Source organism: Poecilia reticulata, linkage group LG7 (assembly GCF_000633615.1).
Source record: "Poecilia reticulata strain Guanapo linkage group LG7, Guppy_female_1.0+MT, whole genome shotgun sequence".
In the NCBI taxonomy this organism is placed as follows: domain Eukaryota; kingdom Metazoa; phylum Chordata; class Actinopteri; order Cyprinodontiformes; family Poeciliidae; genus Poecilia; species Poecilia reticulata.
In genome coordinates this window covers 26,547,224-26,560,767 of record NC_024337.1, presented here as the reverse complement: position 1 = coordinate 26,560,767, position 13,544 = coordinate 26,547,224, and the positions used below count along the sequence as shown (strand labels likewise).

Genomic DNA, 13,544 nt, shown 5'->3' with positions numbered 1-13,544 from the left:
GAACACCGAGCTGAGTCGACGTATGCCAAAAGGACTAGATTAGGCTTAAAACGGTTTTGGCATGACTATTCAATTCTATGTTTCAATCTTTAAACCTTTGTACTATTAAGTGTAACTTTCCTGCAGTATGGATAACTAAAAGCTCTGCTGAATTTATAATTACTAGGCGAGATGTGGTTTAATTCCACTCTTGCAGTGTTGTGTCAGCTTTTCCAGCTTCTGCAGATCTTTTTGAAGCTTTTTTTTTTTTTAGGTCTGGGTTCCTGAATTTTCAGCCAGTGGAAACTTCTGGCTCTTCTTATTTTACCCTTGACCATGACTATGTGGTCACTTTGACCTTGACATCACAGAAGATTGTGAATAATAAATAAGGGGGCTGGACGGCGGAGCTCGGTGGTTTGTTTGTGGGCAAACAAGGTGTTATTTCCCCCGTCTAGACAGCCGGGGCTTAATGGCATGCCATAAATTCATAAAAAGGGGAAGTGCAGCGATATCCTTTGACCTGGGTTTTTCTGACCATCTTTCGGAGCTTTACGCCGACATTTGGGCGCTTTTCAGTTTTTGGGGAAGTGCGCAAAAAGTATAGTTATATGCATCGTGTTCCTAAGCGTCTGCGAGTCAGCAATAGTTTCATGCAGTTACCACGAGGAGTGTGTGTGTGTGTGTGTGTGTGTGTGTGTGTGTGTGTGTGTGTGTGTGTGTGTGTGTGTGTGTGTGTGTGTGTTATTGACCACGGCGGACAGGTAGGACTTTTGACGGTTCTCACCAACAGCATCAATCTGCAGCAATCCGAAGCACCGGGCCACACAATCAGCACAGCAAGAGGAAATAACACGACATCGCCCACAATATAGCCATTAAAGGTAGGGCGGCTTTCCCCGTATCTTGTCGATAGGCTTACGTGGACTTTGTTTTATGACTTTTGGACTTGATAAAGCTTTAAATTGGCACACAAAACTTGTTTGTTGGGAATTAATTCTTGCACGGATTGAATATAATAAAACCAGGAGACTAAAGTTTTAAAAATATATATTTAAAAAAATTGTTTTAGCTTTTGATACTATGGAGCATTTTGACAGGAGTTACTTTTTTCTTCTGAATTTTAATTTAATATTATGGTAAAACGGTAAAAGCGTGGTTTAGCAAATCCGAACACCCCAAACACATGATGTTAAATAAACTTCTAATACTATTTTAACACTTTATTCAATCACTTCGAATGTATATAGTATCTAATTTCTACTTTTTCTAACAAAAGAAAATAATTATATATTAACATAATACAATATTATACTGAACATATGTATGTAAAATCCCAAGCGTACAATTGTAGACGTAAAATGCTTCACGAGAATTATGTTAATGTTTTACCTGCTGCAGCGTTATACCCACTTAAAAGTCAACGCTTTTTAAAGTATTCAAACAGTTGTTTATGACTAAACAACATTTAGTCATAAAAGCTGTCTCCATTTCTTTTTTTAAGCAAAATTCTAAAATTGTTCTTACTTATGATCTGATCAGACACGGACTATCTTGAGAACACCGAAGGAGGACAAAAAGTTGCCTTGTTTATGTCTGCGTGACGTTTCGTCATTGCTGCAGGCCGCCACCAGACACAGGCATGAGAAAGGGGGCTGATAACCTCTGGTGGTGACCAGAGGAAAATATCAGGAAGTGCTTTATGTGTTTCTTATTCATGCAGCACTCTGCTTACTCAGCTAATTTTGCCACAGTTTTGATTTAAACGCACTGTCGCAGTTTGCTTCCTTGCGTTAGACGGCATATATTGTGTGTCCATATTTTATTCAGTTTGATAAAAATTTTTTTTTGACGTTTTGATGAAAAATCTTTCAAATACTTGAAGTAGAACTTCTGGTTAAATCATATCAGAAATAGTAGTTTGTATTGATGCCCTAACTGTTTTACAGTGTGATTCCTGTTTAGATAAAACGTCCGCAGTAGAAATACTCATAGCAGATTTGCAGTTTATAAGCTTATTTTTTTTTTTTATTCTTTTACTATGACAAAGTGCCCAGGAGGTAAAAGAAGAAGAAAAAAGAATATAATACAAAATAGTGAGTAAACATAACATATTTATGAAGGTTTACAAAAAAACAAAGTGGAAAAATTAAATGGACAAACATTTTAAAATAAGTATACACACAACTATTACTTCCCCTGAATTTACATATATTTTGTATTTAAGTGTATCATAACTTTATTCTATAGCTATTTCATTATCTTGCTTTCATCTGTAACTACGCAATAATTGAACAATTGTTTATTAACATAAAAGCAGCTGCATGGAAGCTTTCGGATCCATTCGTGTATTTTATAACAATATTGCTATTTCTTTTAACAATGTTGTCTTAAAAATCAGACGCTGTGTCTCCGTGAGATGCACGTGTATCAATAAAGATATAATAACATAAAAAGTTTATAAAAGTTATGCAATTTTCAACTTAATTAAATATTTCCTACAATAATAATGAGGAATCTTGTATGTAGACGTGTTTACAAATATTATTACCGAGGAAACATTAAACACACACACATTCACACACACCCACACACGCACACACATACGCACGCGCGTACATACACACAACACATGGAGTCACGGGAAACAAACAAGCAAACAAAGCTTTAATTACCTGAATTTTAAATTTTAGAGCAACAGATTAAAATATAAACATAAATTATTCCTGTTTGAAAATTAGGTCGCCATGTTTTTATACCAATATTTTATTTTTCACACTGTCAAGTTCAACTTTTTTGTTTTGTTTTGTTCAAAGCACTGAAAAACGGCTTGCTGTTGGTGACGGTTTTCTTGATTCTGCACAATATTAACTGAATTATTAAGAGTTTGTTTTAATTTTACTGTTTAAAATGTGTCCGTTTATGCACCCATTATTTAATTACTTACACGGAGTATTGTAGTAATTTTGTTTGTTAGTGAATTTTTTATTATTTTTTTTCTGGTGCTCAGTATCCCCTGGATAAATGTATTTGGTGTAAAGTAAAACTGTGGTTTGCTGTTGGTAGTTAGAAATCATTAAATTAAAAATTATCCAAACTTTTCAGCTGAGAATATTGACATTACTGTGCATACTTTATCTTTCCCCAGTGAGTTAGTTTCTTAAGGAATGCTCTCTACAAAGCTTCCATAGGGCAATAACGGTGGAAACCTGCCTGCAGAAAATCAAAGAGAGAAAAGAAGGAAGAAAAGGCCTTTGTTTAGGCTATTGCCCTGTCTAGGCAGGACGGGGGATTCCAGTTGGCTAATTTCAATAAGGAGCAGACAGTGTACTAGACAGTGACCTTGACAGTGCTCCGTTTGCCATTATATTTCACCAAGAAGATTTTTTTTTTGTATTGTTTTATTACATATCGTGGTCAAATATGGGACTGTAGCAGAGCCTGGAGACTGCCTGTGCAGACACGCATTTGCTTGGATCTGTGGACCGGAGGCGTGGAGAGACGAGGCTGGGAGGTGCAACACATTGCGTCTTCTTCTCCCCCGAGGTAAAGCGGCTGCTACCAGCCTGCACCTTACTCGTATGCACGGGCGCTTTTTGTTGCCATCACCACACCGCACGGTGTTGCTTCTTGCTAGCCGTTCCGACAACACGAGAAGCCGAGAAGTGCCATAGTTGCGCTCCCATATTATGTTGGACTAACGCGCTGCACGCATTGCGAGACTCACTAACTAGATGAAAGAATGTGCAGTGATAGGAGCTGCCGCGAAGGCTGAGACTCAGCAGCCTGTCCTGTTAAAAAACATCTGATATTTGTCTTGCTATTTAAGGCCCGAGCGCGGCTCAGTGCCTTTGGGCTGAGAGAGGATGCGTGGTCAAAAGTGACAGATACGGCTATCGCATATCGGCTGACTTGCAAGTCGTTCCCAAACAAGTGTTTAAATGAATGTTGGTGTTCTCACATAACACCTCATTGGCAAATTTTGTAGCGTGGAACTAGGGCTATCTAGCACGCATGTGCAACTCTGGCTGCCATGCGCATTTTCCATTACCCTAAAATGCATAATCAGGTGATTGACTGAGGTTTTTTTTATTTTTATTATTATTAACTATGTCATGTTTCTGTTTCCTGTGGATTTACCTATTTATTTAAAAGAGTAGTGTTTTCTGCAACATAAATACATTTTGAACGTGCTCTCCCACACATGAGAATTGCGACTGTTTACCCCCAATATATTCTGGAAAATACAAAAAAAATAAAATAAAATAAAATACTGGCTTTCAATTGGTTTGTCTATGTGAAAGTAATTTGAATTACCTTGATGATAGAGTATTAGAGTTCAACATCAAGTTCAACGCACCGTGACTCTGCGTCTTGAACTTGAATTAACTCACCACCCGCGTCCATGGCAGCCTTTAAGAAATTTAAAGACATTACGATATTAAATTATTTGTTCATACTCTTTCCCTTCACTTTCTCCAAATCAGAAGAATTTCCCATGACGTTATTTTACTTTCTTTTTTTTTTTTCAACGGGGACTAGCATGACATCTGTTGATATCAATATATTGACTTGAGCATTGGAGCAAGTTCTGTTAAAAAATAAATAAATAAGAAAATTCGTACTGGATTTGTTTAATAAGATCTCAGAAATAAAGGGATGTTGTGAGGGTGCTTAGTCACAAGGAGAGATTTCAGAAATTATGCTTCGCCGCTTTAGTGCGAGTTGCGTGACAGACTGATGACCAAATGCGTTGTAAACTTCTGAAACAGTACTTTACAGGATTTGTATAAAATCTGCTTTATCAAACTCCCTTTTTCTTTTGCATTTGTTTACAATGTGCATTGAAATTAAAAGGTGAGTTTCTTGACTGCCTCAATATTTGCTCGGTGTCCTCACACCCGCTTCTAAATCAACTAATTAGTGCGATATAAAGCAGAGGGCCTCTCCACTGATTGAATCAGTTAAGTGCCCTCTGATATCTTGTAAAATTCATATAAAAGAATTGCGAGAGGTGTAACTATCCCACCAGAGTTTGGCCAGCAACGTTTATTGGAGGTATCTGTTAAAGTTGCTCATGTGAGGTGTACTAGAGAATATGATGTGAAATATACGCTCTTAAAGTAACCTTGTAGAATATCGTCTTCTTCGTCTTCTTCCTCTTCCTGTTCTTCTTCTTCTTCTTTTTTACAGACCCAATGGCTTCAACTCGCTGACCCTGTTACTGTAAATATGAGCAATGAGGATCAGTCTTTTTCTTAAAACAAGCTTGTAAATTGGGGCATCACGATTTTATGTGACACAAAATTCAACCATAATTTGTTAGAAAACAAAAAGTCGTATACGCACCCTCTCGCTGAAGAAAAAATAGTTTTCATAAGAAAAAAAAAAAAACTTTTGCCAGCGTATAAAGATATTAAACGAGGCCGTGGACAGTTCCACTTGTGCAAATGGAAAAGAGACTCCCTTCTGGGCTCACAGAGAGAGGGGGAGAAAAACAAGACTCTACATTTTAAATAAAAGGTTTATAGTATTTTTTAAAAAGCTTATAAACCGTTGTAATACAGAAGTTAATGTTTTGTTTTGTCTGAGATGGACCAAGTGGGTGGTACCATGTGGAGCACAACTTAGCCTGGCCACGTGGTGCTGGGATAACCAATCAGGCGCGGCTCCAGGTTTAACTATGTTAAATGTCAGATTGCAATAAACTAGAAGCTGTTGGTCGGGCCCGCGGAAATGGGCGAGCATAATCTCCTTAATCCAGGGTTTGTGGGACCTCTGGTAAACATCCACACGGGAGACACGTTTTACTTTCCGAATTTTAGAGCCTCAGGGGGACAGCTGGCGGGGCTACCGTCTCTCTCCTACCCGAGAAGGGACAATGTTTGCTCCCTCCCGTGGAACCCTTCGGAGCCGTGCAATGGATACTCTCAATCCTACTTTAGCAGCCCCGTGTCTATTAACCCTTCCTTCAATCGGTCGTGTGAGATCACCAGGCCAGAGGAGGGCAAGTGTTACTACAACAACGGGAACAGAGAGACCTGCTCAGGGGGCGGCGGCGGCGGCGGCAGCGGTAGCCTCAAACGGGAGGACAGGGCAAGGGACGCATCTTCCCTAACATCTGACCACGGGATGCACGCTGGGATTGCGGGCGGCGTTGCCTTCTCCAAATATGAGTATGGGACGGAGCAGCTCACGCAGGATCCGCCGTCCTGTCAGTCGATGGAGTCCGACTCCAGCTCCTCTCTGCTGAATGAGGGCGGCAAGCCTCCATCCAGCGACACACAGACCCTGGTGTCACCGGGAAGCCATTCAGGCAACATAGCCGCAGGCGGAGGTGAGTGCTTTTTGTTATCTGGAATCTTTAGATGAATAGTGGTGCAATAAAAATGTTGTTACATTTTTCCTAATTTCATATGGCTGCAGCTTTAATCGCCTTAGGGAGGGATTGTAATTTTGATGCACATCTTGCAGCCTTTTCAGGCTGCAGGAAACATGCGTGGTGCGCACACGCCACTAGGGGTTGCCCTAAAATACCCCATGCACCATGTGGTTGCGAGCAATCCCAGAAAACCCCTTCTGAACTATAGGTGTCTCCATATATTTTGGGCCAAAACATTCAGCTGAGATCATCATATTTCCGCAGCTTAGGTGAGCTGATTTTGCTGCCTTCTTTCACTGCTCAAGCACAAATTAGTGAACTGACTTAAAGAGGAGTCACTTTGGTTGACTGCGTCGAAAAGACAAGAGGGAGAGAGTTTGTCCTCTTTAATGACTCGTAAACAGAATTAATATCTGTCGTTGTGGACTTGAGCTGTTTAACATGCTCCCGTAACTAGCACAAAAAAAACTGAAGAAAAGTTGAGGTAAATGCTGCAGGTACGGCTTTGTTATTGCTTTAATGCTGTTTTAACTGCAACAATAAAACTTTCTGTGATGCAAAGCTGCGCTTTAGCTAACTGTGTCCATCTTCTGTGCAGGGCCATGAAAGAAAAGATCAAATAAATGCAATCTGGTGAAAATGTTCTGAGACACTGAAGCAATCATCAGACTAAACCAAAACAGGTCCAACTTTTGTAGAATCGTGCAGCTTGCAGTGGTTCTCATTATACATGCACAATGCAGGTTTTGCAAAAAAAACAAAAACCAAACAAAAAAAACATTCCAACTCTCTTCAACTGTATAATGTTGCATCACCATATGACACAATTTGCGCTCTAATTGCGCCCATTTATGGCTTAAGCGATTGTTAGAGTGACCTGTCCTCCTCTAAGACAACAGATGCCCCCGAAGCGTCGCCATAACCTTGGAGATGACCGTGATTTTGTAGCCTAACTGTGTTGACTAATCTGCTCCTTGACCCCCTTCCTCCTCCTCCACCTCCTCCGTCCTTTTCAACCTCTTTCTCCTCGTCTCCTCTCCTCCAGGTGCCCCGTGGTACCCGATGCACACTCGGACCAGAAAGAAGCGCAAACCCTACTCCAAGCTCCAGCTGGCGGAGCTCGAAGGGGAATTCATGCTGAACGAGTTCATCACCCGGCAGCGGCGGAGGGAGCTCTCTGACCGGCTGAACCTCAGTGACCAACAAGTGAAGATCTGGTTCCAGAACCGCAGGATGAAGAAAAAGAGACTCATGTTGAGGGAGCAAGCTTTGGCCTACTTTTAGAGAGATTCGGGATATAGAAAGGTGAATCGATAAGCAGTAAAAAAAAAAAAAAGAAAAAAAAGGAAGAAGTAGAAGAAGAAGAAGAAGAAGAAGAAGAAGAAGAAGAAAAAAAGCCAAGCCTACTACGCTCCCTTAGGTCTTCTTTCAATGCATGCACTCATATATCCATCTTTATTCACCTTACAGGCTATCATTAGATCCTTTTTGCTGGATTATCTCTAACGGATCTCCCCCACCTCTTCAAAACAAGCCATTAAATGGCGTCATATAAGATGCACATCAGTGAGCCTTGAGGCGTGGTGTAATGGCACAAAAGCTGTGAAAATGTGTTTTATCCTGTGTACCCCCCCCCCACCCACCTCCCACCCTCCGCTCTTGAACCACCAAAGCATATTTTTTGAGGCAATATGACAACATTCATTCTGTTTTAGCCTGAGAGATGAAGACGTAGAAGAGGTCATTCGAGGCAGAAATCTTAAGATTTCGGCCTAAAAATATCTGCGAGGTCAGACAGTCTGACTGCAACGAATCCGCGCTGTAATGTCTTTATAATATCTTCAGTTAAGATCTGAAGAGGAAAAAAAGAAAAGAAAAGAAAAGAAAATCCATCCCGGCTGTTTTCTGCGTCCTATCGTGTAATTTGTTGCTCAAGAGGAGTGATTCACATGCTTTCTTTTCTGTGTGTGCACGTTCACGGTCACGGGCAGGAGTGCTAGAAGTCTGGGTCTCTGCATGACAGAGGAGAGGCAAGTATAACAAACGCATAAATATAACACAGCAACGGAATTCACAGCAGCACAGCCGAGCCTGACAGACTACGCACTGAGGATTAAAAACAAATGAGTGCAAGCAAAATTTGTTTATATATATATAATTATTAGTAGTAGTGTTATTATTCTACTTCTTTTGTTACCTCTCAGCTTGTCTTAACAACAGACCACTGAGTCCTGCGTGAATTTTCACCGTTCGAAAACGGTCCTGGAGCTGCTACAACAGAAGAAAGTTCAGAACTTATGCCAGCGAAAACTCACGAAGGATCCGTGAATTGGATGACTTAACAGTAGAAATAATTGCGTGGCAGTTCATCTCAGTCCGCCAGCTGTCACTCACATACTGTGGCGGATGTACGCTTTCAGGCCAAAAGGAGCATTTCTGAAACGTATTGGTGCTCGTGATAATTACAAAATGTACATATAAAGTAAGCAGATAGAATTAAAAAAAAAATCATTTTTGAGAAGTTTCAGGCCTTCGAGTGTGCTCGCCCTTGGACTTGGGTGTGACCGCAGTATATTATCTGTTATGTATTATGAGTAAGCTAAAATAAAAAAAGAAAAAAAGTTTGCAGCATGTTATTGATGTGAAAGTGCTACAAGTGGTGTTCTGCGGGCCACTTTTTCTGTAGGTGACTTTTTGTACCCTTTCTTTTTTTGAACAAATCAAAACCATTAATATTGAAAAGTTTTTTAAATAAACGCCTTCAACGAATGTATTATTATTATTATTATTATTATTATTATTATTATTATTATTATTATTATTATTATTATTATTATTGCAGGGACGGGGAGCCGCTTAGGCCGACTTAATGTACTTACAGTATAGTCTCCGTCCTTACCTTGTCCTCGTGTATAACTCTGTAAAATTAAGATATAATCATTATTAGTATTCTCATCCTTTTTTGAGGATCCCTTATCGCTATGTAATAGTGCTTTATGTTACTGATCGTCTTGTACAATACAGCATTCCATAACTATAGCTCTCTCTATGTAGCCAGTTTGTAACTGTAAGGGGTTGGTGGGAATGTATAGGCCGACATTCAAAATGGATTTTAAAAAAAAAAGTACAATTTTGTTATTTTTTTACCATTCACGACATGTTAAAAAGAACTCTGTTTTAGTGTAATAGTAGTCCATGATCGTACCTTTCATAATGTCGCTCACCCCACTGCATTCCTTCCTTTGCGCTTGTAAGGATTGCTACGTTGTCTTGTAAAAGTAATACTGATATGAATGTATATGCGTAAGGTCTTCAATAAACAGAATATTGAAACGTTTATTGGTGTTACATCAGTCTGTTATTGCACTGTACCTCGCTGCATATTCAGCCTAAAAAAATTAAAAAAAAAAGAATAAAGAAAAATATGTTTCTCTGCTGGGATAGTTTTATTAAGACCTGACCTAGAACTTTCAAAAAATAGAACCACAATTAAATGCCGATTTGAAGATTAACCGGTGAGTTCGAGGTATCTGAGAAAATGTTTTGTTGGAGTGTGGCTCACGCTTTCAAATGCATGCTTACATAGGAGCCCACACAGGTTGGCCTAATTTTACTATGGCCGACAGAAATACAAAAATAGGTTATAGGTAGCTTTGATATAAGTGACCATGCAAAATGGCGGTCAGGTTTACATTTTACACCCTATGTTGCAATAACTTTTAATACGTACTTTGTGGAAACGTGCTTTAGTTATGAGTAAAAAAAAAAAAAAAAAAAAGAAAAAAAAGTCAGTCTTTTTAAAACCCCTCAAGTTTGACCTGATCAGTGTCACTGCTTTGCTACAAGCCTATAACCTCGCAGCTAAACACGCAATAGCTCTGTAAACCAGTAATAGGGTTACACCCCAGTGCTCCATATATGTATAAGACCTTTCGGGCTGGTCACTACTTGTGCGTCTCTGCGGTTTTCCTGAGCGATTTAAACGCGTGATAATTCTATATCGAAGCGGGGTTTTTTGTTGTTGCTGCTGTTTTTTTAATTAAATAATACCGATTGAACATTCTTTCTCTGTGTTTTTAAACCGCAGACAATTATATCTTGTAAGCTCTGCTAAGACTCTCCCTGCTGGCAGTGAAGTGTAAAGCCACACACTGGCTGAGCTGTGTTTTTTTCCCGTCATCTAACAAACAGCGCGTTTGTCTTAAGCTGCTAGCAGTCTCAGTCAAGTGAAGTGCGTTTGCTGAAAAAAAAACTTTGTGCAGTGTCAGTGTTCCGATCAGATGTTGCCATTGCAGTGAACTGTGAAAGGCTGCTTCTGCAACCAAACCACTGAATGTCACACTCATCTTTGCATTCTACCCACGTCTCTCCTTATAAATGCAAGTGTAAGATTTCTTTCTCTCATTACATATGACAATGCTCTGTGATGGGCGTTATAATATAGGCTTCGGTCCATTGCAGATTGTATATTACAGTAGTTTTATTGTTTTCATACCGCCGTTTTTGCAGCTTTCGGAAGTCTTTGATAGCTGTTTGCCTTACCTCATGGCGAACTACATTTTCCGGTTTGGGTGTTAACAGCAAACCGCAAAAAAAAAAAAAAAAAAAAAAAATCACTCAATAAATTCGTCATTGTTTTGCACAATAGCTTTGACTGCGCAAGTGTGAAAATCCATATAAGTATTGCAACTTCCTCACTGAAACAAATTAAAAGTGATGTCTCCATTCATGTATGCTGTCACAACGCGTCAAGTTCCACGAAATATTCATAATAATCACAGCAAATAGTCTATAAAATCTAAAATACACGGTTTTTGGAATTGTCTTGATAAGCATGTATTAGTTTTATATTTGTACTAGGATGCTTTCATGGAATGTTATCGGTTGAATCCAAAGGTGATGCAAAAGCAAATGTCAAACTCTAGTTTTGGATTTGAAAGAAAAAGAAAAATAGCTCCCAGATGCTCAATTAAGCGTTGGATTAGAGATGAGCTGAAAAATCCTTTTACTTGTCTACACAATTTTTAAGAGGTGTGTAAAGACATATTCCAGCAAATAAACTCGAATTAGTCTCTTTAGCAATGGAGAATAAATCCGTGCGTAATGCACAATTTATTTTATTTTATTTTATTTTATTTTTATTTTTTTACGCACCAGTTAAGTATGCCAGTTAAATGATAAAACTGTCTGAACATTGGAGAAGATTCTGATTTATTCCGGAATGTGATGCATTTAGATTATTATTAACAATAATAATAAATGACGGTATTAGATTGTTTTTAATTGGTTTAATGTGATTTCCTGACTCTATTTGTGCACTACCTTCTCAAATATTTTGTTTTGGAGCCAAAACAAAATATGCAAACCGCACACAATGAAGTTTAGGATCACTTCTATTGCTTGGAACAAATAGGTTTCACTGATTCATGCAAAATTGAATTCAAGCTGTGAGAACTCTGCAGATGTAGGTCCCAAAAGCTGCGACTTCATACTTTTGAACTTGACATTATATATTTTTTTTTATTTGAAACTGCTGATGTGGATGGAAGACGGAAAAGGAAGAAACAGATTGTCCAATTGTCATGATTTGTAACAAACAGCAACAGATTACTGTTCAGTAAACTGAGGAATTCGGGTCTTGAACAGAAACAATTAACATAATTTATTTAGCCGAATGCATTTGGGATTGTGAGGGGGAAAGCGTGGGCATCCAAGCAAGCTGAGCACACCGTCATTGTGTTTCCCCGCTGTGATTAAACGCTGGCTTAATTTTCGGGCCAGTAATGGTGTATAAATTGGTTGGATTATTGATGCAGAAATACTTGGCGAGGAGGGCTTTGACTGGACTTCTGTTCGGTTCAACATATTTCTCTTGGAACTAGGGGATCTGATGATTTTATTCTTAACTTTTCTTGTGGCTTTTGATAGAAACATTTCACGCATACCACGGACTCGGTCAACAGTACTTTCTCTGTTGCACTATGCAACAGAAAAAGCGGAATACGCAAACGGAATGATGTGTCTACCCATGTCTACATATGTATAGTTAAAAATTGAAGTGAGGAGTAGCTGTTAACTAAAGGCAGGTTGTCTCTTGTCTGTGTGCACGACCTTCGGATATTAGGGTTTGCAGGTTTTTTACAATCTCTCTTTCACTGCTCTTGAGGACTTTTGACTTTGAGACTGGCTAAATCTTTTTATGGCGGCCAGTCTCCGCGTCCCAAAGGTCAGTGAGCTTCACAGTGCCCTTCGCAGAGAACTTGTGTGGCATGCGGTCTACGTCCCCCGCCGCCCCGTCTTCCGTTTATGGCACAAAGCTGGCCAGAGAAACAGAAAGCAGTGTTATTCCTGGTAAAGTGTTTCTGTTTGGAGAGTGGTGCGTGCGTGTGAGGTGTGTGTGCGTGCGCGCGCGCGTGTGTGTGTTTGTATATATGTGTGCTCGTGAGAGTGCATGTGTGTGTGTGTGTGTGTGTGTGTGTGTGTGTGTGTGTGTGTGTGTGTGTGTGTGTGTGTGTGTGTGTGGAGCAGCGTGAGCAAGACTGCAGGAATGGCCGTGATTGTTTCAAAGAAGAGTGTTAATGTGATAAAGACAGGATAGGTAGGATACTTAAAGTTGCAGATCCATATCTTTTTACGTCTCACAGAGCTGTTATGTATTGATTTTAGAATGATTTGAAATGAGTCCTCAATGCGCCCGCGTTTCTGTTTTGCCTGAAACGTGGCATCTTATTAATTTGTTTTTTCAGGAGCGACAGGCGTGCAACAAAAATCCGAACGTAGGCCGTGAGGGTTTCGGTGGCGCCACAAAAGCAGCGTTACCCCTTTTTAGCCCAGTAGTCTACGGCGGATATGCGTTCCTAATCGATTTGTGTATCACAATTTCAAATCAGCACTCCAGTCTTTCTGAACTTGGCGTTTATTTATTTACTTTTTGCAGCTTTTATCTGGGACCCCCTAGAACCGTAATAATTAATGTGTAACTTCTAATTAAGTTTTTTTGTGATTAGATGAGATAGTTTCTTCACAAGAATTGATGGGATTTTGTCTTGCTTTGCTTTTAGAAATATCTTTTTTTTTTTTTTTTTGGATAAGGACGTCTGATGCGTTTGGGCCTCCACGCAACCATGAAGGTCAAGTATGCTGGGAGCGGCCAGCTGAACCTGGCGGTACCTGCTGGAAGCTA

General features: G+C 39.6%; 1 protein-coding gene and 1 long non-coding RNA gene across 2 annotated transcripts; both read left to right on the top strand.

Moving 5' to 3' along the window:
- Window positions 1-312: 312 nt before the first annotated feature.
- On the top strand, window positions 313-5,280 carry LOC103467379 (uncharacterized). Its single transcript, XR_534065.2, has 3 exons — window positions 313-863; window positions 3,415-3,525; window positions 5,173-5,280. It is a non-coding gene; the product is annotated as an uncharacterized LOC103467379 (long non-coding RNA).
- A 155-nt stretch (window positions 5,281-5,435) lies between these two features.
- Window positions 5,436-9,698, top strand: hoxc12a (homeobox C12a). The gene is made up of 2 exons (XM_008413715.2): window positions 5,436-6,316; window positions 7,407-9,698. The coding sequence occupies exons 1-2, from the start codon at window positions 5,716-5,718 to the stop codon at window positions 7,643-7,645; spliced, it is 840 nt and encodes a 279-aa protein (XP_008411937.1). The 5' UTR covers window positions 5,436-5,715; the 3' UTR covers window positions 7,646-9,698.
- The last annotated feature ends 3,846 nt before the right edge of the window (window positions 9,699-13,544 follow it).